The sequence below is a fragment of the Oratosquilla oratoria genome, chromosome 3, assembly GCF_046742065.1.
Source record: "Oratosquilla oratoria isolate Oo_2021 chromosome 3, ASM4674206v1, whole genome shotgun sequence".
Taxonomy (NCBI): Eukaryota; Metazoa; Arthropoda; class Malacostraca; order Stomatopoda; family Squillidae; genus Oratosquilla; species Oratosquilla oratoria.
The window spans coordinates 80,978,889-81,005,351 of NC_134779.1; the positions used below are offsets into that span (position 1 = coordinate 80,978,889).

Consider the following 26,463-nt stretch of genomic DNA (forward strand, 5'->3'; position numbering starts at 1 on the left):
GAGCAGTCAAGAGTTTTTACAATAGTAGAGCCAGTGTTAGAATAAGAAGTGAAGAGAGCGAGTGGTTTGAGGTAAAGGTGGGATTGCGTCGGGGATGTGTTATGTCGGCATGGCTGTTCAATGTGTACATGGATGGCGTGGTGCAGGAGGAAAATGTGAGGGTAATGTACCAGGGATTGGAGATGGTAAAAAAAAAAAAAAAAAAAAAAAAAAAAAAAAAAAAAAAAAAAAAAAAAAAAAAAAAAAAAAAAAAAAAAAAAAAAAAGAGAGAGAAACAAATAGGGAGAAAAGTAGGAGGCGAGCCCGTTGTTGTTTGCTGACGACACTGTGCTTGTGGCAGGGTCGGAGGGGCGATTGAGGGAGAGCGTTATTGACAGTTTGAGAGGGTGCGTGATAGGAGGAAGTTGAAGGTAAATGTGGATAAAAGTAAAGTGATGAGATGTACAAAGGGAGACCATAGCATCAATTTTGAATCTTAAAGGATAAAGGCTGGAGGAAGTGGATAGCTCTAGGTATTTGGAGTTGTATGTGGCAGGAAAGGGAGGAGTGGAGGTGGAGGTAAATTGTAAATTGAGAGAAACAAGAGTGTTCCTTGGAGGACTAGAAAGTGTAATGAGAAATAGGCAACTGGGACTGAATGCAAAGAGGAGGTGATATGAAGGGGTGATTGTACCGACAACACTGTATAGTGCAGAGAGCCTTTTAAGAGAAGCAGAGGGGAAAAGTTTAAGTGTGTTTAAGATGAAATGTCTGAGAAGTATGGTAGGGGTTACAAGGTTAGAGAAATGAGGTGAGGAGGAGAGCGGGAGTGGAAAAGGATATGTCATATAGGGTTGATCAATGAGTATTAGGATGGTTTAGATACATGGAAAAAATGAGTGAAGAAAGATTAGTAAAATATATGTGGAAAGCAGGGGTGGATGGAGTGAATGTGAGGGCGCAACCGAGGATGAGATGGATGGATTGGGTGAAAGGGGCGTTGAACAAGAGGGTGGTGTCTTGAGGAAGGAAAGGAGAAGGTAGGAGATAGGGGTCAGTGGAGAATGGTTGTGTGTAGATCATACTGATGCAAGAAAGGGAATTGGGTGGTTAGGTGAGTGGTTATATATGAATGATATTATGATTCAGCCCGAGAGTATTTCTCCCTGGCTGCTATTTTTCTGCATGAGGAAATGGAGAGGGGGGTCACCGATTATGTGAAGCAGCCTTATGTCACGACTTTAAGCGTGCTTGCCTTTTAAGGGATTTTCTTTACTTCAACAGGATGTAAATAAAATGATGTAGTGGAAACTAATTTAATTCACATTATATTCATTGACTTATATAACTTGGGGGTAGAAACGGAATGTGAGCTGGCGTCAGCGAGAGAAGCAGTGTCAGCGTCATCCCCCTTTTACCTGGGACCGCGCTACACAAGTGCTATCATCGAGTGACGATTTGTACAGATAGTTGATGGTGCTCCTCCCAAAGGCACTCTTCTTCAGAGTCACAGTAAGCTGGGCTTGTTTTAGTCTGTCAAGTAAACCCTTCAACTTGTGCATGTGATCATCCCATGTGTCAGAGAACACAACTATGTCATCCGAGTATGCTCTACACCTGGCAATCCCTTGACCAGCCAATTTAGAAGGTGCTGAAAGGATGCTCCACTATTTTTCATTCCAAATGGGGTCACTTCATATTGAAAGTGCCCGTGCGGGATAACAAAAACAGATATCTCATTAGCTCTGCTTGTAAGGGGGATTTGGTGATGTCCCTTCAATAAATCCAATTTTGACAGATACTTTGGAGCAGCGACCTCCTCAATGAGATAATCTATTTTGAGGAGAGGGTAAAGGTCCGTTTTTGTGACTGCGTTCACCTTCCTGTAATCAACATATAGTCTCCACTCACCTCTAGGCTAAGGTACCAGCACAGCTGGCGAAGCCCAAGGACTAGTACTAGGTTCCACTAATCATTGATCCACAAGCTGCTTCACTTCCTTCTCCATGATCCTCTTCTTCTGGGGCGACAATCTGTAGCCTCATCGGTTTGGCTCCATCTTCTAAGACTACGTCGTGTGATATCGTTTGAGTAATGGTGGGGGATGAGGAAAAAATCATGGCATTCTTGCAGAGGAATGTTCGGACTTCTTCACGCATCTCTCCCTCTAGTGATGACAGAGATCCCTCTAATGCCTCACATATGTCTGACCTGTCCAAATCATAGAATAAATTAAGATCCCCAGTATCCGAATCAAAGTTACAATCAGCTTGTCCTGTCTCAATCATACCAACTGTTTCCTCATTTACAACTCTTAAATTCTTTCAGGGGGTTCATATGAACTTGTTGCACTCCTGATCTCATTAGATTTTGCACCAAGTAATTGTTTCCCCCTTTTTTCTCAAGTACCTTGAATGGTCCCTCATATTTTGGATGCAATGAGGTTGTCACCCCCTGTCGTCTCCTCAGAGCGTTTCTATTCTCTTTGTTCCAAAGTAGTTCTTAAGGCCCCTTGCCTGGTAATCTTGAGGGGTGAATAAAATAGGTGTAGTTTTTCTGATGCTTGTTGGTCTCAATCAGTTCACCTCGAGAATCCCCTCCGGAACTCTCTACATTACGTCAAGCCACCTTCGTTCTGACATCACTCTTTCATTCATCCAATAGTCTCTTACTTCTCAAACAAGTGCCACACCTTAAGGGCGTGACTTTTCCTTTCTGAACCAATGATTTTTCTCCTCCGCCTTTTTCTCCAATTAGAGAGGCTGTTATACTCTTCTAAATGATATCACAACGTGAGCATTATGTCGTAACAAAAAATGGCTTGTCCGCTTACAAAACAATATTACAACCACCAGGCGACACTCTGCATTATGTTACATATACAAGGCACGAGTCTGACTCAGCTTTCCTTGTCGCCTGTCGGCCGTCGGCCGCCGCCCTCACAAGTTTTCATAATAACTAACCCTGGATTAGCATTCGTTCTCCATCTACCTCTCGATCTACTCTGATCTACCTTAAAGTTCTACCTCTATCTACCGGCCTCTTACAGAGGTCATTTGAAGAGATATCAATACATAATCTCCAACACTTAATTCCCTCCTAACTGAATTCCTATCATAATAATCTTGTACTTTGCGAATGTTCAAGGTTACTTTTGCTATTTGCCTATCCTCCTCAACTTCTCGAAGTTAGTACCAACTAGCTTTGTGTAGGGGGAGTTATCACCTGAGCTCCCTAATAACATTAATTCATATAAGGATGCAAGAGGTTCTCACAGGGTTCTACTGAACATCAAGTAAAAAGGAGAAATTTCTAGACCCTCATGTACAGTTATTCTAGTGGTATATAACAGCAAGTCTGTACCTTCATCCCAATCCTTCTCAAATTCTGACACAAATGTTTTGATCATGCATTTTAAGGTTCCATGGAAACCCTCAAGATACCCTTGACTTTGGGGATGATATGCTGACGCGATCACCTACTTTATATTGAAGCCTTCCAGGGCCCTTTTGAATATTCCACTTAAAAAGTTACTGCCTCTATCACTTTGTACTTCCCGAGGCATGCCCATCTTACTAAAATAAGACATTGAGGCCTTGGTGATTGTTCTGGCCTTTATGTTTGAAAGGGGTATCGCTTCAGCATACCGTGTGGCTTGGTACATTATAGAAAGGACTTCCCAGACTTAGTCATTGGGAGGGTCCTACACAATCAATCACTACTCTACTGAAAGGTTCCTCAATGACAGAAACATGGCACATGGGTACCTTCTTATGTGAGTCGTTAGGCTTCCCGGTCACTTGACACACAACGCACTGTCTGACTATTTTCTTGACATCTTCTGACAAATTTGGTCAGGAAAAGTGTTGTAATATAAATTATCTAGTCTTGGTGATTCCAAGGTGGGCTGACTCCTGTTTTTTCCGACTTGTCTAACATATTTCCATCTACACATCAACTGCTATCTTCCTTCTTGCCTGCTACTCCCCTCTCCTTTGTCTTGTTATCGTCCTTTTCTTGTCTCCAGTTGTGTGTCCCCTTGTTTTCATTTCCCTTTGGGCAGTTTTCTATCCCATGACCGTAGGCGCGGCAGGTGTAACATCTCCTACTCTGATTCACATACCTCCTGTTTCCTTCTACACACATTATTCCCTGCATAGTTTGTTTTACCTCCCATATCCTGCCTGTACCTTTGTTCACCAAGCCTAGCATAATAATCTTGAGTTCTGTGCCCAAATCTCCCGCATCTGAAACATTGGACTGGTTTTTTTTTCACCTATTCCCTACTTGTGGTTTCACATGTCTTACTCAGAATCGCATAAGCGCCTTTGTTCTCACACTGAGTTTGTATCATGCCTCCCTACTTTTGCTTGTTCTTGGTGCAAAGTTTTCCGCAAAACTCACCGCTTGTAATAATGTCTCTGCTTGGTTACATAGAGCCTAGTTTCATTGCTCAGTAAGTCAAGGAGTTGTTCAATTGCTATCACTTCCAATGCTATCTCTAGATTAACCACATTTTCTGCATGCATCCAATAGTCTAGGTTACCCCTCACATTCCTGGTTAGATCCATATATTCATGACCAATATCCTTCCTAACTTCCCTGAATTTCTTTCTGAAATACTCTGGGAAAATATCATATGTCTTAAATATTTCGCTCTTAATCTGATCATAATCATATATACCATTTCTATCAAACACTGTGTACACACTTAAGGCTTTTGAGGTTAGGCTAGATCTTATCATTGCTAACCAGAGGTGAAACACAATGGCAAACGCCGACAAGACTGTGAGAATAAACACCGTGTGAGATCGAAACCTTTATTGGTACGACGTTTCGCTTGTTACAGCTTTTTCAAGTCCTGAATTCTGAATTCTGAATTCCTAGGAAAGACCACCCGCTTGCGCGGGATCGGTTTTTGTGGGAGGGGAAGAGTGTCTGTAAGAAAATGAAAAGATAGTAGCGTATAAAAGAGGGCTATTGCCACCGGGCGATTTGCGAGCGATTAGGGGTTTATTGGTGGTCGTGGCTCGGGAGAAATGGACCGGGAGCTTGGACGGAGGCGCTGACGCAGGGGTTAGGATTAGGATCACCAACGAAAATTTAGAAAATGGTAGGAGGCGTAGTAGTAGAGAAAGGTGGAAAAACGGAAAAATCTTTAGTGGGAGGTAAACTGAAATGAGATGTAGTAGAAGAGAAAGTTAGAAAGGAAGCGAATTTTAGTCGAAGAAAAAGTAAGTGTAGATGTTTGTGCGTGTGGCGTGGCTATGTTCGTGAGAGGTGTGTGTGTGTATCTTACGGGAAGTGAGTAGAGTTCACTTCCCGTGTGTGGAGCGCGTTCCTGTTAAGCCACAGGTGGGGCGTGCGTTGCCTGTTTTTCCCCAGGTTGGGTTTGAGTTCCTGAAGAGTTGATTCAGTGGCGGTGCGAGGGGGGTGGGGTGGGCAGGCGGGCGGTGTAAACCCGCCTGCCGACGTCAACGAAGAGATCGGTCCGTAACCAGACCGGCAGCGGCAAAGGAGATATAACTCCTCGCCACCACCGCTGGCGAGCGCGTTCCTGATAAGCCACAGGTGGGGCGTGCGTTGCCTGTTTTTCCCCAGGTTGGGTTTGAGTTCCTGAAGAGTTGATTCAGTGGCGGTGCGAGGGAGGGGCAGACGGGCGGGTGTTGTATGATCTCTTTCCTTCCACTCACAACTCTGAAAACAGAGAATTACGCGATTGGGAATTGTGTGTAAATGTCAGAAGTGTAAACTCGCTCACCAGCGTCAGCGAAGAGGCCAGCGTTAGGTTGCGGGCCGATTGGACAGAGAGGTGTCCCAAGTCTCTCCGTCGACCAGCCTGCGATCAGATTGAGGGTTCTGAGTGAGACGGTTTGGGCCTCTGCTTTGCCAGCAACGAAGTGTGCGTGTGCCTCTTTTCTTCCAAGCACTACTCTGAAAACAGAGATTTATGTGACTTGGGACATGTGTGTATTTGTCTTGGTGTAAACCCGCCTGCCGACGTCAACGTAGAGGTCGGCCATGCCAGACCGGCAGCAGCAAGGAGATATTTCTCCTCGCTACCACCGGCCGGCGAAGATTCCTGAGAGTTTGTTGAGAGAGCTGGTTTGAAGAGACGTCCGACCTCTACGAGCGCTGTGTGGATGGCTCAACCTCGTTCAGTGCCGCTTGGAGTTTGGGGATGTCAAACCGTCTGGGGGAAATTAGTGGTATGTCATCCACATAGCGAAGCCATACTACGTTGCCAGGAACGATATCTGAGAAAGGCCCTGCTTCTAAAAATTCCATGAACAGGTTGGCAAGGACAGCGCTCAAAGGAGAGCCCATGGCCATGCCAAACCTTTGGTGAAAGTACTGGTCCTGGAATTTGAAATAATTGAATTGGACACAAAGCTGTATTAAATCCACAAAGTCATTGGGGGGAATAGGGAGGTCAGTGTCGGAACTAGTGATTTTAGCCCTAAGGAGGTCAATCGCTTTAAGGGTCGGGACACGTGTGAATAACGAAGTCACATCCAGGCTGGCCAGCGTTTTGTTGCGAGCAGGAACGTCCTTAATCCTATTCAATAGGTCCCCTGAGTGTTTCAAATGAGCACCGCTGATGGTACCCAAAAGGCGAGACAAATGTTTGGCCAGTGCACCTGCCAGTTTGTGTGGCGCACTCCCGATCCCTGATGTAATGGGTCTCATGGGTATATTGGGCTTGTGGGTTTTTGGGAGCCCATACAGGGTGGCTGAACGTGGGAGGTTTGGCAAGAGGTGAAGTAAACACTTACCAGTTTCTGATTTCCTAAGAATCCTCCTGGCTGCCTTAAGGAAGTTATTTGTCTCGACGTCCACTTTCGCCTGGGTGACTTTGGTGTAAGTATTTTCATCGCTGAGGAGGTCAGTCATCTTATGTAGGTAGGATGATGCGTCCATCACCACCACTCCTCCACCTTTGTCCGCGGTGGTGATTCTGACGGCGGGGTCCTTGGCGAGTGCCTCCAACGCTCGAAAGTATCTCTTGGGTAAAGTAGGATTGGAAGGGTCGCAAAGTGCCGAGGTTAGTACTCCTTGTATGTAGCCTTGCTGGAATTCGCTGTCTTTGTGCCTGTAGTTCTTCGTGACGAGGTCGATGTTCTGGTTGGGTTTCGGGATGCCGGTGGCGAATTTAAGTCACTTGGGCGTTGCAACATACAGGTAGTGGGCCAGTCCAGCAGAACTATCAAAGAGCTCTCTATAAGGAGTGACAGCCAGGACGAGATGTGGGGAAAAAACGCTGGTGTCTACCGCATACCCTGTGCTGGATGTGATAAAGTATACATCGGCGAGACCTCCCGTGACCTGAAGACCCGGATCCGGGAGCATCGCTACGATTCCCGGAACAACATCACCACCAACGCCTGTGTTATCCACCGGAACACCAACGACCACCTGATGGATTGGGATAACGCAGAGCTTCTTTTTAGTGAACCAGACAGGGTGAGGAGGAAATGCCTCGAAGCGGCCGCCATTCAAAGCTTCAAAACCATTGAGCAGAACAGAGGCATGTTTAACATCGCCCCTCCTATCATCCATCTGTTACCCGCATTATACAAATGTATGAAATGTCCCCCTTAGTCCACTTCAACAAACTGTCCGAAATGTCCTCCTTTATCTCCACCAAGTCCCACCCGTCCCCCTTCTCACCCCCCTCCGCCCCTCCACCTACCACCCACCCCTCCCTGATAACCTCTCCCAGTTCCTTCCCCGTCGGCCTATATATACTCAGAGTGTTTGCCATGTCTGTACTTGAAAAAACTGTAACAAGCGAATCGTTGTACCAATAAAGGTTTCGATCTCACACGGTGTTTATTCTCACTAACCAGAGGTCCTTTTTCCATCCTAATTGTTTCGCTATGTCTTTGAATGGAGAAAATAATAATTCTGGATTCCTTCCGGTAGACTTGGGGATAAGATGACTGGGTTTTATGATGCACTACACTTCCTTCACTACTCACCCCAGTTGACTGTTGCGCAGGCTGTCTTGCTCCAACCCTATTTGTTTCCCTTTGAGTCTTGTCCCTCATCTAGAATAGACCTTACTACGTGATTCAGCTCTAGGCTCCCTACGTATTCTAATTCCACTAACATTACCTATTATCATGTCAAAGTGTCTACCTCTTTCCCGTGGAAGTCTTTCATTTTCAATCCTAACTTCTTCCACTTAATATTTCTCTCTTGTCCTTGGCAGCCCTTCATCTATCCTATCTTATCTCGTTTCATCCTCCCTACTATGATATCTGCCCCATACCTGTGGAAATTCCTCGAAGTCGCGCAATTCTGCTTCTTGTATCCAATTGAATTCATCTATTCTGTTCTCGCTGCTACCGTCTCTCACATCAAAATACCTCTCATTCCTATCGTCTTTTACATCATAATATATCTCAGTCCTATCGCCTCTTATATCATAATATCTTTCATTCCTATCATCTCTTACATCATAATATTCCTCTCTCCTCTCGTCTCGTATATCACAATATCTCCCTCCTACCTGTGAGAGTCCCTCGAAGTCATGACTATTTTCGGTGCTGTTTGAACTATTTGAACGAGACATCCTCTATTAGAAGACCAATTGTATTTTGAACACAAGTATGGCTGACACTGTATGTAAACAACAAATATGGCAGACACGCTTCTGTTTCTATGATCGATCACAATTTGAATTCACTTGGTGACCCAACTTCTCTACTTTTTTCTATTTCCTATTTCCTCTCGAGAATTTTGCACACACAAATTATTTGAAAAAGAAAATTTATTCCGGACAAAATACCCCCATTTATGTGTCATGAGTTTAAGCGTGTTTGCCTTTTAAGGTATTTTCTTTACTTCAACAGGATGTAAATAAAATGATGTAGTGAAAACTATTTTAATTCACATTGTATAAAAATATGTTCATTGACTTACATAACTTGGGGTGAGAATGGAGTGTGAGCTGGCATCAGAGAGAAAGGCATTGCCAGCATCGTCCCCCTTTTATCTTGGACCGCGCAACACAATTGCCATCATCGAGTGCTGATTTGTACATTTTTAGGCCTACTCAATTCATATTTGCCTGGATTGATACAATCCATTTTTTTTTTGTAGAAGGGTCACAATTTATCCATTTCTAGTTATCTAAACTAATATATGAACACCTTTTAAAATAATGAGGATACTACTTCGTGACATCAATGTTATGGTGACTTATGACCTTAGTCGTAGAATGCCCGAGTTGTGTACTCCGCTGCTGGCTTGCAAATCTCCTGCAACTAGTCACGTTCACATGAGAAAAAGCCTAATTCAAATTTTTATCTTATTATATAATTTAAGATAACCTAATATTTTGTTGACTCTAATGTTAAAATAAGTTTACTAAGGATGGCGAGCACTATGGCTCTTGCTAAGATGTGGCTTATGGTGCCATACCCGCACCGCTTTGTGTCAGTGATGCGTCATGGAACATGACACCTATTTTGGATGTGCTGTGCCTTGCTGCATTGCTTCTGACCAAGGGAATGGGCGGGATACAGGGATGACCCATCATCAGTGATGAGTAAAGATGAGAGGGAAGAAATGGTGTTGGGAGTGGAATGGGTGGGGGTGGATATATGCCTTTTGACTTTGGGGGTCACCCTGGTAATGGGGACAAAACCCTTGATATATAGATAGATAGTCTGAGGTGAAGAGTATGGGAAGGTTTGCCCACTTCAAGGGGGTACGTGTACTTGTATTCAAAGCTAGACAACTGCTTGCCATTACAGGGGTTACTCTGGTTGATGAACATATGGTGCTGGTGAGATTGAAGCACACCTTAGGCTTCATCCCTTATATATATATATATATATATATATATATATATATATATATACAGTATATATATATATGTATATATATATATATATATATATATATATATATATGTATATATATATATATATATATATATATATATATATATATACAGTATATATATGGGTGTGCCATTTTTTTTTTTTTGCCGATGCCAATACCGATGCCAATGCCGATTCCTGTTCACTGTTAGTTGCCGATGCCGATACTGATACCAATGCCGATTCCTATTCATTCTTAGTTCCCGATACCAATACCGATGCCGATTCCACTTTATATAATTACGGTATATCAGTTTTTAATCTAAAAGTAATTAAACCATGATTTTTGGTTGTTTTATAATCTAGATTTGTGCACACCAATTGTTAAGTTATTGGATGTTAATAATTGAATGAATTTAATGAAGTGCTTATTGATTGGCCACTTTATGATTAGCAATGTGTGTATATTTTTCTATCGGTTGAAAAAGAGGTTAAAAATTAACTATTTCATAGGTTTTTATGTAACTACTAACTTCAAGTAACTTGAATGATATAATGCATGGTTTTAATAAAACACAGGTGCAGAGTGTAAATTTTAATAATCGGTTTCTTAATCCTAACTTAATAGTAAAATCTAAACCTAACTCAGTCTCTACTATCTAATAGTTGACCCATGAAATGCGGGAAATGGCCAAAAAATTATATATATATATATATATATATATATATATATATATATATATATATATATATATATATATATATATATATATTCAAAATATGTGTCTGGGCATAAATTCCGGAAACAAAAAAACTCAGTGAAACTATTTATCTATTTTCGACATGCTGACTCACCTGAGTACTGTCGCATTCCATGGGTTAGTCAGAGTTAAACATTCGCAAATTGAAGTTCAACAGCATCAATTTCTCCCCTGTTTCTGGAGTCAACCGGTTACGGTGTGGGGTGTAGACATTACCACCAATGCTGAAGAGGCGTTCACTCTCCACTGAAGATGGTGGAGAGCACAGCATTTTGTTGGCAACTTTTCCAAGTTCAGGATATGAGTTGTGGTTGTCTCTGCACCAACTCAAAAAATCTGAGTCACATGGTTCCTGTGGGAGGGAACAAAATTGATAAATTTCGCTTTGTAGTGTCAGAACGGATTAAGATTTTCTTTTTTTTTTTCTTTGAAGTTTCACTTTGTCCAAATTTGACTTGTGTGATTGTGAATTTGACAGCAAATCATCTAAACATGAGTCAAAGTCATAGCTGTTATTGTCAAAAAGGACAAAGATGTATTGTTATGTATTTACTTGTCAAAATACATAAAAAAAATTCTTTACAGTATAAATACAATTCGATTGGCTATAAATTGCTGCGAAGTGGGAGTAAATCCGTCTGCCGAAATTTCACACTTATAAGCAGGTAAAATTGACTGTGTCCACGGACACCTGGACGATTTACTCCCATATTACTCTCGTTTAATTTCTGCTGTAGAAACTTTGCTGGTTAGAAAATAATTTTATATAAGAAATACAAAAATAAAATAGAAAATTAATATAATTTGCTGTAACATTCGCTCTGACTTGTGCTGCTATTTTAAAAGTTTCTCCAGTCGTACGACCCTGTGTCTGCAGATTTTATCACCTCTGCATAATATTTTCAAAACGTGTGTTGTGGCACTAGATAGTGTAGGCTTGCTACTACCACAGCATATTCCTATAGCCATCTCATTCCCTACGGTTGTGATGCTATGTGAAAATAAAATAAAGCTATGCTTATTCGGTAGTGGTATCTCATATAGCACATAATATGCTCAGAACAATGGATAATAGGTGAATTACTGAAATGGCATCGGTAAAATATTGCCGATGTTGAATCCCTTAAAAAAAATAGATAAATAATAATGATAATAATAATAATAATAATAATAATGCCGATTCCCGCCGATGCCGATTCACCAAAAAAGTGTCGATTTTTGTCGATGCCGATTAATCGGCACACCCCTACTGTGTATTTACCTAGTTGTATTTTACGGGAAGGGGAGCTATGCTCGTGGGGTCCCGTCTTCATATCTCATTTTATCTAAACTATTTTTAAATTCATGTATTGTTTTTGCACACACCACTTTCTCATCTAACTTGTTCCAACTGTCTATTGCTCTGTGAGGAAAGCTGTTCTTTTTAAAATCTCTTCTATAGCTGCCTTTTTTTATTTTCTTTCCGTGTCCTCTTGTATTTCTGTCATCCCATTTTATCAGATTCTCTCTATCAGTAATTTCTATGCCTTTCATGATTCTGTAAATAGCTATCAAATCTCCTCTCTCTCTTCTTTGCTCTAGTGTCTGTAGTTTAAGTTTTTGTAGTCTCTCTTCATATGATAGTTTTGAGAGTGTTGGTGCCAGTTTTGTAATTGCTCTTTGTATCCTTTCAAGTTTTTTTATACATTTTTTTGTACTTGGTGACCATATCGTTGCTGCATATTCCAATCTTGGTCTTATCAGGGTGATTAGGATTTTCCTCACCATTTCTTCATCCAGGTATGTAAATGCCACTTTGATTGTTCTTATTAAATTATAAGTTTCTCCAAAAATCTTATTTATATGTTTCTCAGGTGACATATTATTCATAACAATGACTCCCAGGTCCTTCTCATTTTCTACTTTTTTTATTCCTTCTTCTCCCAAATTATATGATCCTGCTATTCTGTTTTTGCTTTTTCCAAATTCCATTATACTACACTTTTTTGTATTGAACTCCATCTCCCACTTCCTACTCCATTCTTGTACTTTATTTAGATCCCTCTGTAGTGATTCACAATCTTCTTCAGTTTTCACTCTTTTCAGTAGTTTTGCATCATCTGCAAAGAAGCTCATATAGCTTTCAATTCCTTCATCCATATCATTAATATATATAGCAAACATTATTGGGGCCAGAACTGTTCCCTGCGGGACACCGCTTATTACTTCATTCCATTTTGAGTGCTGATCTCTTATCACTACTCTCATTTTTCTTTCTTGCAAAAAGTCTTCCATCCAATTTAGCAATTTACCTTGTATTCCTCCTTCATATTCTAATTTCTTAAGCAACTTCTTATGTGGTACTTTGTCAAAAGCTTTTTTTAGGTCTAGAAATGCACAATCAGCCCATCCATCTCTTTCTTGTATTATATCTATTAGCCTTGAATAGAAACATATTAAATTGGTGACGCATGACCGTCCTTGTCTGAATCCAAATTGCCTTGGATTTAGTACGTTGTTTTTTTCTAAGTATTTTACCCATCTACTTTTGATAATTCTTTCACAAATTTTTGCTATTGTACTTGTTAGAGAGACTGGTCTATAATTGGTAGGTTCTTCTTTATTTCCTCCTTTATATATAGGTACTATATTTGCTTTTTTCCAATCTTCTGGAACTTTTCCTTCTTTTAAGGAACTGCTTATTATGCTATGTATTTTGTCTGCCAGTTCATTCCTGCATTCTTTCAGAATCCAGTTTGCTATTTCATCTGGCCCATGCGATTTTCTGACATCAAAATTACCCAAGTGTGTCAATATTTCATTCTTTGTTACTTCTATTTCTTCCATAGGGGGACTTTTTCTTTCCACTCAATCTCTTCAGGTTGTATATTTTCCCTTGTAAACACTGATTTAAAATGTTTGTTCATAATTTCTGCCATTTCCATTTCCTCAGTGTATTCAACTCCTCCTTGTCTCAATTTCTCCAAGTCTTGTTTGTTTTTCAGTTTATTGTTTACAAATCTGTAGAATAGTTTTGGTTGATCTTTACACTTTTCTATAACATCTTTTTCATATTTTCTTTTTTCCTCTCTGCACTTTTGTACATATTCATTTCTATAACCAGTATATATTTTCCATTTTTCAGATCTTCTGTCTTTTTTCCATCTGGTCCAGGCTTTGTCTCTTTTGTCTTTTAACTCCCTACAACTTTTGTTGTACCAGCATTTTACATATTCTTTTTCTTGTTTTTGTCTTGGGACATACTTTTCCACTCCTTTTTTGTAAATTTTTGTCAAAATATTCCATTTCTCTTCCACTGATGTTTCTTCTTTGTATATTTCTTCCCAGTTTTCTTGTTGGAAGAATTCTCTTATTTTATCAAAGTTTGTTTTTTCATACATCATTCTTCCTTTTCTATATTGTTCATTTCTTTTCATATATTTTTCTTCATTAAGTTCCAGTTCAATCAATATGTGGTCACTTTTACCTATTGGTGTTTTATATTCAATCTTGTCCACTATTCTAGGTTCAGATGTAATTATTAAGTCTAGCCTCGATGGTTCTTCTTCATTTCTATACCTAGTGTTCTCTTGTATCCATTGTGTCATTGAATGGTCAGTAATCATCTCAAGTAGAGCATTTCCCCATGAGTCATCACCACTCTTTGCTGTCATTTCTTCCCAGCAGATTTCTTTGCAATTAAAGTCGCCCATCATAACTATTCTTCCTCCGTCTTCCATTATTTTAGTTAATGCTATCTTTGTGTCCTCTAACATACTTTTATATTCACTCTCCTCCCATGAGGCTGTTTTCGGAGGCACATAATTGATCACAAATTTTCTGCTCTTCTTATCTCTGTCTTCCACTTCTATCATAATCATCTCTACTGTATTCTTTCCATATATGACACCTTTCACGTTTATATCCTTCTTAGTCAGGAACATAACTCCACCCCTTTGCTTTTTCTCTCTGTTTCTAATCCAATAATTGTATGCATCATGTCCTACACTGTTGGGTGGTAGTGGGCCTTTTAATTTTGTTTCTACAATTCCCATTATGTCCGGTTCTTTTTCTTTCAAATAATCATTCAGCTCATTCAATCCTGTTATTAATCCATCTATATTTGTGTAAGACACTCTTAGTTTTCTGCCACTTCCATTGTGTTCTCTGTTTCCCTTATGTTTTTCTTTTGTATGTCGAACTTCCTTAGTTTCATGTTCACTACTCTCCAATAGAATCTCTCTTTCTCTGACTCCGTTCTGTTCTCGTTTTTTGTCTTAGCTTCCAGTCTTTTCTGCTTTTCTTCCTCTCTTTCCTCTTTATTCATTTCTCTTTTTATCCATATCTTTTTGTGTTGTTCACTTGTTGCTAGTTTCCCTGTTTTGGATAAGATATTCTCTGCCGTTGTTTGTGACTTGAATTTAATCTTAATTGGTCTGGTCTTGTCTGTGCTATACTTTCCGAGTCTAAATTTCTCTTTGATTTGTTTCATAATTCCTGTTTCATGTTCCTGAATTGATTCTAGTAATTGGCTTACTTTTTCATTTTCCTCTTTGATTCTTGTGGTTCTATCTGTGTTGTGTTTCTCTTCCATTCCTAATATAATTATACATTTCTTCTTGTCTGCTAAATCCCTTACTATATTCTCCTTTTGTCTCATCACTTTAATAACTGAGTCTTCAGTATGTTCTTTCAATTGCTGTTTGACTATGTCAGTGAATGAAATCTTATTTCCTTCTTGGGTTTGCTTCCAATTTTTACTTTCTTTAGCTATTGTTTCTCTGTTTTCTTTACTATTCTTCTTCAATTCCTCATTCTCCCCCTTTACCTCTCTTAACTGTCTTTTTAGTTCTTCTATTTCATCAGTTAAGTTTTTATTCGCCTTTTCCAGTTCTTCCAATCTTTCAACCCTTTTTAAAATGGTGTTCATATGACCTAACCTACTCTCCAAGTCCTCGATCACCTTATCAACCTTCATCTCTAGTCTTGTCAGTCGGGGGGGGTTTGAGTCCCCCCCACTCTCTTTAAATCCCTTGAAAATATTCTCATCACTTTCTGCTATATTGCTCCTATCTATACCTCTAATCTTCACATTCCTATTAGACATGTTATCATCCAACTCGTCTTGGGGTCTTTTGTCTACCCGGCGGCCCGTCAGGGCCATTTCCTCCACCTCCTCATTACCTTCCATTCCCCAGTAATCCCTCCCCCTCTCCTCTTTCCTTACTTTCCCACTACCTCACGAGCAATTCCCCCCCCCCCTGCAAATACAAAAAGGCACTTCTCTTTGCGTTGGTATCCACAATCTGCACTTTTCTTCAGAGCGTTCGTCAAGCCGTCCGTTCGTTGAAAGTGTGTGTGTGTGTGTGTGTATATATATATATATATATATATATATATATATATATATATATATATATATATATATATATATTCTCCCATAAAGGTGTATGAATGTTATATCTTTATGTAGATGTCATCCATTTTTCCCCAAACGAATGACGCCAGTAGCACTCATTGAGTGTGGAACACAACTGCTCCATGCCCAGCAGAGAGAGTGTGACTCAGGGCCTTGGAGATGGCAACAAACTTCGTCCGTAAAGTGGAGCTGCCGTCACTCATTCTCCATAACATAGTTACTCCATTGGTGGATGCAAAAACTGTGCCATGCCCACCTGTGAGGGGGTCCACAGAGCCATCAGTGTACTATGATGTCGCTAGGTGTGTGTGTGTGTGGTGGGGGGGATGGACCTTATAGCCTTGAGGACCATGGGCCATAATCATACTGTTTTACAGTCAGCCTTCTTCATAGTAAGGTGGGAAATTTGGAAGTTGGTGCATGGGTATTGCCACAGGGAGGATGGAGGGTATAATTTGAATGAGGGCTGTCCAGAGCTTAATGATGAACCAGTCTCCAAATTCTAAATGTGCAGATTGCATGCACTGCATGGGCCTTCCACAAGTGGCCAGTGGAAGTCTTCCTTGACATCCAGGGCACTCAGAAAGGAGGCCTTGATATCACCTTTATGCTGGTCAGAAGCCAAATGAGAAGACAGGAAGTGAGCCTCTCTGCCTGTAGGCAAAGATGGTAACTCCTGCCTACTGACTTAAATTCTTCGCATGAGTTCATGGAGGGGGTGCAGTGATGGTGTGGAGAACCTGGTTTTTCTGGACCTCAAGCCTGTCCCATGATCTGAAGGAGATGAGGGCCACAGCAGTATAGTTCACTGCAGAACATACTGCTTGAATATAGTATGTTTGGAGGACCTTGTGCCCTTCACCCAGCCAGGGCCCTGTCATAGCTATGAGGTGATTTAGTGTCATCTTCATGGCTTCATGGAGGTACCTGATCTCCAGAACAAAGGAGAACCTGGAGTTGATCCAGATGCTTATGTATTGATAGATGGGCACCCAGGATATTCCATTGTCCTTAAGAGTAAGAAGGGGTATTGTATCTGCATTCTCAGACTCATTGTTGTGGTCTTGGCCATTGAGATCTTCAGTCCAAGCCATTCACATTCCTTGAAGACATGGTTGAGAGCCTGCTGAGCCCTTTGAAGAGGCAGCTGCCCTTAGTGACTACCAGCACAAGATCATGCATATAGCAGAAGAGGTGAATGTCTCCCTTGAATTTGAGGAGAACCAAATTCTCCTCAAGTGTGGAGGGTAGAACAAAAAATATCTCCCTGTGGGGGAGGCAGGCTGACTGCTGACCAGGCCAAGAAAACTCTTCTATAAAATTCACTATATGCATATGTATGTGTGTGTATACACACAAACATATATATATATATATATATATATTGTGCCTTCCTAGACTTACAAAAAGCTTTTGACAAAGTACCACACAGAAAATTACAAAAAAAAAACTGGAACACGTAGGAAGAATACAAGGGAACCTACTAAAATGGATGGAGGACTTCCTGACTGGTAGAAAGATGAGAGTAGTGCTCAGAGAAAAATATTCAGATTGGAAAGAGGTGAACAGTGGAGTACTGCAAGGATCTGTATTGGCACCGATAATGTTTGCTATTTATGTGAATGACATGGACATGGACGAGGATGTGAAATGTTACATGAGCTTCTTTGCAGACAATGCCAAACTGTAAGTAGAAACTGAAAAGGACTGTGAAGCACTGCAAGAAGACCTGAATAAGTTATGGAACTGGAGTCAGAAATGGGAAGTGGACTTTAATACTAAGAAGTGTAGCATAATGGAGTTTGGAAAAAACAAAAACAGAATATCAGGAAAATGTACAATTGGAACCAAGAAGGTAAAGAAGGTAGGATCCGAAAAAGGTTTGGGGGTAATTATCACAAATGACTTGTCCTATGATAAACAGATTAACAAAATTGTTGGGGAGGCTTAGAACTTGCTAAGATCAATAAAAGTGGCATTTGCATTCTTGGATGAAGACATGATAAAAAAAAATTTGGTTACATTGATAAGGCCTAGACTAGAGCATGCAGTGACATTGTGGTCACCCAGTACCAAAAAGAATATAAAGAAAATAGAAAGAATCCAGAGAGTGGCAACAAAAGTGTCACCTGCACTTGCGAACCCATTATATGAAGAGAGATTGGCTAAACTGGAGTTACTGATGCTGGAGCAAAGAAGAGAGAGAGGTGACCTTCTGACCATCTACAGAATCATGAAAGGCACAGAGATACTTGATAGAGAGAACTTACTAAAGTGGGACAAGAGAAACACAAGAGGAAATGGAAAGAAAATAAAAAAAACATAGTTACAGAAGAGAAATGAAGAAAAACAGTTTTCCACATAGAGTAGTGGACACTTGGAACAAACTGGACAATGAAATAGTATGTGCAAAAACCATTCATGAGTTTCAAAGCAAACTAGAAACTGGACAATGAAATAGTGCAAAAACCATTCATGAGTTTCAAAGCAAACTAGAAACTGAACAATGAAATAGTGCAAAAACCATTCATGAGTTTCAAAGCAAACTAGGCACTGCGAGATACAAAGGTGGGACACCACGAGCATAGCTCCTCTTCCCGCAAAATACTAGGTAAATACTGTATATGTATATATATATATATATACAGTAAACTTCCACTTATCCGAACTCCAAGGGGGATTAGAAATGTCCGATTAACCGAAATGTTCGGTTAATCCGACTTTGTATGTTTCATTCCCGTAGAGTTTTATGTGGTAATGTCAGCTGCAATATTCGTACCTGTAAACTTAACATACACATGGAAATGCTTATAATAGTTCATAAACATATTCTATAGAGTATAAAGAGAAAATGTTTAAGGAGAGCTTGTGATACTGTATCGTCACCGAGAGGACTCACGAATGTATGTACCGCCAAACAGCCAATCAGGTGTAAACATGGAGTGTGCTGCCACCGTGTGAGCACTTGGTGAAGCTTGCGGGTGGCGCGGGGGTGGCGGAAGAGGCGGCGGGGTGTTTGAATGTTCGGTTGAGATCCAAATATGTTCGGTTAAAGCGATGGCTACCGTATTGAGAAAATATTCGGTTAATGCGATTATTCAGTTTAAATGCGTTCGGATAAGTGCGAGTTTACTGTATATACATATATAAATATAAAAATATACAGGTAAACGTCGACTTACGATGGCATTAGGTTTCGATAGAGCCATCGTAAGACGATTTCATCGTAAGTCGATCCCCAATTTGTGTATCACTCTGTTCCGTGGTCACTGTACCTAGCCTACCTGTATATTAACCACCAGAGATACTGAATATAGCCTATTAAACATGTACAGTAGTTTATTTAATTATTTTTATCCTTTTTACCATATTCAAACACTATAATATGTATTTTCAGTACGGAACTTAAATCTCGCGGGCAGCAGCCAATGCCAGCCGTACGACGTGACGTAATAATACTCGCATCATAAAATATAGTCACCGCTTATATCGATCGTTCTCTCTTTCACCCCGCGAATTTTGAAAACCACAGAGAATGGGATTCAGGGCACATTTGAGAGAATGTAAAAACACAGGGGCGACTACAATAAATATAATCAAGACGCCGATATGGCAGCGTCGCGAATCCACTTGCTCCTCATGACGCCTACGTGTTCGGCACCGTATGGAAGGGGTTAAATTATCATATCGTCGTCGTCGTCGTCGTCATCGTAAAGTCGAACAATCGTAAGTCGCGGCCATCGTAAGTCGACGTTTACCTGTATATATATATATATATATATATATATATATATATATATATATATATATATATATTTTTTTTAATGTCACCATAATGATAGAGTTGAACACTGTCGCCACTGACTTCAGTGCCATAGTGAGGTACATGAATAGCAGTATTTTATTCTGACAAATACCAAATGACTTAATTTTATATGGCTGAGGTAATGTCACTGTAGTGAAGGAGATATAGCTTACCATTGTATTTCTTCTCATCCCCCAATATAGCATAACATCATTTGTTGTTGTGGTAAATTTGTTTCAACATCATTTTGTACCATGTGGATTCAAGTCAAAATCTGACAGCTTCCACTGACTGGTACATGCCCTGGCAATCTGAATACACAGGTCAAAAATTATTATTTTGACTAAGGTTGAGTGCCTCCCTGTGTAAGCTCATTATTATGCATCACTCCACACATGGACATATATAGCTCCAAATAAAGGCTAACACCCAAAACCACAAATGTGCTTTAAGGGATGTTTTAACTTAAGAAATCTAGAGATTGAGAGTTCAAAGGCTGATATAATTGTGAATTAAAAAATCTTAAGAGATAGAATAATATTGAAGTTGTGTATGAGCCCCATAAGAGATTGCAGTAAAGCACCAGTACTATTAAATGTAAATGGATCTCATCACCATGTACCCATTCATATATACAAATACCTGTACTATACTACCGTATATTTTGAAAACTAAAAAACCAGAAATCCAATTCACTTCCAGTCCCAAGCATTTTGGAAAAAATGTATATATATATATATATATATATATATTATATATATATATATATATATATATATATATATATATATATATATATATTCTTGACCCATATACCTAGACAACAAAATGTAATAGACAAATTCCTTACCTGTGTTATGTATAACCATATTTTACTACAGAATTAATCCTATAATTAATCACTATTGAGTAGGATTTTTTTCTTTTGCAACAATTTTTTATCTTACCATGACTTGATATCTAATGGTGTTGAAGATTCACGCCTTCATAAGGCAACACTTGAGATGATGAAAGGAGGGCAAGCCCCCAATATCATAGCACCTTCTGAGTAGAACCAACCATCCAACCAGTATCAAAATCCCACACCTCCACCAAGAGATACTTCTTTCTTAGGACTGCAGGTCTCCTGCAAGAGAGAGCTGGGGCAGTATAATCATTGATTGGTATCTGATTATTAATATGTGAATAACACTTATTTTTCCTCCACACAGAACTCACACAGAGGTTCTGGAGTAGGCGACTTTGACCTCCAAGCTCTTGCCATGATGAAGGACCCAAGGCTTTTCAAGAGACTTCTTGATCCAATCCTTATACCACGTGTGCCTGATACGCCAAGCCATGCCCAAGTGCAAAAGGTGGGTCATTGCCTTTAATGGCATACATAATAGATTTTGTTCTAAGGCATTTTGTCTCGGTGACAGGAGGAGTTCTTAATGAAATGAGAATCCCTTTGTTAACTTGGTATCTATCCATCTGCCAAATAGAATTATCTGATGTTAACCACTATGATCTGTCACAATCAAAGTCATCACAGATTTTACATTAGCCACTTGATTCTAGAAACTAATATTTGCTCATTATGAAATATACCAGTAAAGAATGGTTTTGTGGTAATTTCTATTTGGTGACTTATTGGTGAAAAATATAAAGCTTTACATAATAGTCTTCCGGGAAATATATTCCTCATTTGTAATGAAAATATTTACAACAAATAAAAGTTGTTATTCAGTGATAATTATGGTTGTGTTTTGGTGCACCACATCTAATTATATAGTTTATGGTTGTGCAGTATGTACTGAAAAGGGTATGTTTAATTTTGAGTGAATTTACTTTGCCCAAAAGGTTTAAAAATATTCATAACTAGATTAAATTTATTCATTTCTGCCACATAGTGATATGTGGTTACTGCCAAGTTTACTTTCTATGACATTTCACAATTAGTGCATTGTGGGAATTTAATGGTCAAAATTACAGTTATTTTTTCCCTTTTTTCAATAGATATTTTATATGATTTATTCATGGTTTTATGAACTTGTTTTCCATATACTGTATTCTTTTGTCTCATATGTTTTATTTCCTTACTCAGCACATTGGTGATACAATGAAAAATTTGGGATGGTCAGTTGAGTTTCATTCATTTCAAGACAAAACTCCACATGGCAAGAAGACCTTCACCAATATAGTTTCAACCTTGGATCCAGATGCACCCCGGCATCTTGTTCTTGCCTGCCACTATGATTCCAAATACTTTGCGGACATAAAATTCATTGGAGCCACTGACTCAGCTGTTCCCTGTGCTATGATGCTTTCTCTTGCAACTCTTATGAAGGAGCAGTTAGATAAGTACAAACTCAAGGTGAGTATGATGATGAAGACTTATCTGGACCCCCAAGTAGACAGCATTATGTATACTATTGAATTTTTATTTCTAGTAGATCAAGGGTTCTCAACCATCAACCCATACCCTCATTGACCTGACACAGAATATAGAATGGTAATATATCAAAACTAATTAGATATACAATGGTACCACAGTGAATATCTAATGGTTCAAATTTTAATGACTTTATTCATCAGTTAAGCTCTAACATAAAAAACAAAGTACAGTAATACTACACATGTGCTCATTTTCTCTCTCTGCAGATTTGATTGTTTAAGTAATCTTTTGCTAGTCATCTTAGTACCCCTGTAAATCATCCTGTGAACCCCTGTGGGTTCACAAACCCCAGGTTGAGAACCCCTCTACTAGATATTTCTCACTTTAATTTTGCTTTCTAGTTTGCAACTTTTGTCCATGCACTGGAGAGAAAAAATCTGGTTGCACATTGAAAATGTATAGTCATATGTTGTGTTAGTTCACCATATATAAGCTCTCTTAACATTGATGTTTATGTGTTTATCAAGGGGACATATAATGGCTACCTGCAAATGGTGGTACTGCATGATGGACAGCAAAGAAAATCATCTTCCTGCCACTCATCTTCAAAAACCTATCTATATCCTCCCTGCTGTTAGAGGGTGCAGCCCTGAGGAACCAATTTGGTCTCTGGATTATGCCCAAGGTCTCTCCCTGTCAATTTCAGTTATTTCCTCCTTATCCCATAAAGAGAGAGAGATCAGCTGACAACTACTTGTTTCATCTTACTACAACTATAAGCCAGACATAAAAAAATGTCCCATACAAATAAATGTTGAGGAGCTTAGCCTATGCTAGGAAGTGCATAGCTACAGCTGAAGCTGTTATTTTTGCCCTATCCACTTGGATTGTTTGGCAGGTAACATTTACTGCTGGGAATCAGAAAGAATTTTCAAACCTACCAGCACACAAATACAACACAGAGTCCAAGGTTTCTTCGTAAAGATATTTGTTGGAATGTCTAAGGACTGTCACCATTCATTGTGGGGCTATAAGTCTCCAGTTGGTGAAACTCTAGGCAACAGTTATTATTATGTGCTTATCAAATATGAGAGTTTTGATTGTAGTTACACCCAGTTCCTTGTTCTTTTTATAATTTTCATTACCTTCTCTCCCACATTTAAATGGCACATATGGCTTTCCTCCATACCTATCATATTGCATTAGTTGGTATTGAAATGCATATGCCACATCTTTTGAAGGTCCTTTTGCTCTTTTTGAAGAAATACTACCCTTTATTAGGTAATTTTTTTTCATCTTAACATGATCATATAACTATTTCTCTCCTCAGGTAAGTTGTTTATTTACCTAATTGTGGTATATGGGGTTTGAGCTATGTTCATGGGGTCCCTGCTCTATATTCCCACTTATCAAACTTAAATTCCTTTATGTTGTTACATATACATATACCAAATGGCCTTTCCCCCTCCAATAAGTGGATGAGTCAAAGCCTACAACCACCCAAAATATCCTTCCAAAATCCATTTGTTGTCTTTCCCATCTTAGTACTTCATGGGTGAAGGATCATCCCTGTCCCCTACCACACTGCACAAGTCAAAGTATGGCACCATGATATAGGGCCTTGTTTTGCTATAGTTCTACACATAGCATCCCTGTTCCATTTCATTAACTTTGTGAATTATTTGAGACCAGTGATTGGTGCCTGCATGTAGTGATCCTGCAGCATGGATATAAGATAATTGTCTTCTCAATGTTCGTGTTCTTAGCATATGAATTGCTTCACCTCCACCTGGTTTTGCACCTGAGGGGCTGGTGCTATTCTTGAACTTAGCCCAAGATCTCTCTCTTTCTCCAGTTAGAGAAATTTAAGGAAACTGTTGAATGACTGATAATTATCTTCTTAATGCATAAGGTTTCCAGTTGTACAAGGAATCTGGGTGCATGATTACCAGGTAGTTGATCTGAGTTCATTGATGCCGGAAGAGGTCAACTGAAGAAGTAAGGTAGAAGAAAAGCCTTAGGTTTCCATTTACTATAAGTATTTTTTTTCTCATAAGGATTGATCAGCTCATAGGATCTGTGGGAGATTTATAGATACTTATCTTGTGAAAAGATGTATAAAATGCTTGATATCTTCCACAAATTACAAGAGAACACAGTCTAGGGACCACCTCCTCCACTGAACACTCTGTTCACAAATATTTTACAACAAATGCTGGAAGGATTTAACAAGAAAGTCCCACCAGAAAGAGTAGTTTTGGTAGCCATTGATATAAACAAGGCATTGACAAGGTCCCTTGACACATGCTAGTCTAAAAAGGTAATTGGGACAGACATTTATATCAGTGACAAGAAATGGTTAATTAACTTCATAGCAGGAAAATAGTGCAAAATATCCCAAAACAACTAAATCTTAGAATAAAAAAGATTGTATAGTGGAGTTCTCCAGGGTGTAGTTGAATCTAGGGTGACATTGCTCTCTCTAGACAACCATGAATAAAAAAAATCAATAGTAAAATTAAATGGTTAAACCCTTCCTTTGGAAAAGAACCCTAAGATTCTAGATTTCACATTTAATGCTTATATGACCTTCAGCCCACATATCAAAAGATATGACAGTGAAAATTAACTAGAAAATAAATCTGCTAAAATCCATTGCAAACATTGACTTTGGACAATAGAAAGAAACTATTAACCATGTTCTACCAGTTCATAAAAACTACCCTCAACTACATATACATAGCACAATTACCAGCAGTAAGCAAGAGAAACACAAACAACTTACAATAATATAGAATGAAGTGCTGAAAGGATTCACCAAAACTACCCTCATTGGACATTTACACACAGAAACAAAAATCCTCTCCATAGAACATCACATGAAAATGACAGGAACACAATTCTGTGCTAGAGCCCTAAGCACCACACACCCATCTCATTACATCACTCAAGCGGTGAACGGACAAAAGGTCCCCGGACAAAATGTCCCCTGACAAAACGTCCTGAAATCTGCACCCCCGGGACAAAATGTCCCCAATATTTAAGACAAAAGGTCCCCAATTTTGTCTCAACTAATATTGATTTTATCAACTGTTTATACATTTTGGGTTATAGTTAATTGTAGTTTTATAACCCTTAAAGTCTGGAGAATCTCTATATATAAACACAAAGTACAATAATATTTGATATTTGATATTTTATTAAATATCACAATGATGAATCACAGTACATCTCACAAATCATATAAGATGATAAATCACAGTACATATCACATATAATATATAATACATATCACATATAATACAGGACATATATAATATATAAACACAAAGTACAATGATATATGATATTTGATATTTTATTAGATATCACAATGATGAATCACAGTACATCTCACAAATCATATAAGATGATAAATCACAGTACATATCACATATAATATATAATACATATCACATATAATACAGGACATGTATAATATATAATACAAATGGCCTAGAGGTTGGGCTGGCCACCAAGCAATGGGGGTGTGATAAGCACCTTATGAGTACAATTATAGCACACAATTATGCTTTATTGGACTTATATTGTATGCCTATAAAAAAAATCAAGTTAAAAACCAAAAATTCCCCAAAAAACATATAAAGGAATAAAGTAAAACACATCTGACAAATAAAAAAATATATATATATATATTGAGGACATTTTGACCACCCACCTAGGCCGTTGGGGACATTTTGTCCCAGGGGTGCAGATTTCAGGACATTTTGTCCGGGGACATTTTGTCTGGGGACCTTTTGTCCTACATTCCACTCAAGCACCATCAGCAGAACAAAACAAAAGAACCACACCAGCAGCTTACTACAACATATACAACAACCTGCCTCCAGTTCCTTTCAGTACATCCATACAAAAACATATTCACATTCAGATCACTAAAGAAGTTCTTCAAGACAGACTACTATACTCAATACTCCATCAACAATCACTGCCAAAGATCAGCCCCCATAGAAAAATCAGTCCCTAGCATGTTAAGTAAGAACCACACTGGTATGCTTTCATTCAGGATGCCATTCAGCATGGAAATAGTACCAACACAGGATAGAACTAGTCACAGATTCAAATTGTCCTAGATGGAACCACTATAGAATTAATAGGGAACCTCATTCTATGATGCCTCACACTAACAGTCCCTAGATAACAACACAATTTATCTTCTCTGAATGACTTATGGGTCTACCCAGAGACTGTTGTCAGTTACCTGGGAGCTCAGGGTCACCTGCAAGAGAGACCTGAGGCAACAGACTGAC

General features: G+C 39.2%; 1 protein-coding gene across 2 annotated transcripts in view; it reads left to right on the forward strand.

The window, feature by feature from the left end:
- The window catches only part of LOC143024163 (glutaminyl-peptide cyclotransferase-like), a 107,119-nt gene that overhangs the window by 43,485 nt on the left and 37,171 nt on the right, over positions 1-26,463 (forward strand). For both annotated transcript variants that reach the window (XM_076182962.1, XM_076182963.1), the window contains exons 2-3: positions 20,988-21,131; positions 21,863-22,132. In XM_076182962.1, the coding sequence (XP_076039077.1) occupies positions 20,988-21,131; positions 21,863-22,132 (414 nt within the window). The remainder of the gene's footprint in view (positions 1-20,987; positions 21,132-21,862; positions 22,133-26,463) is intronic.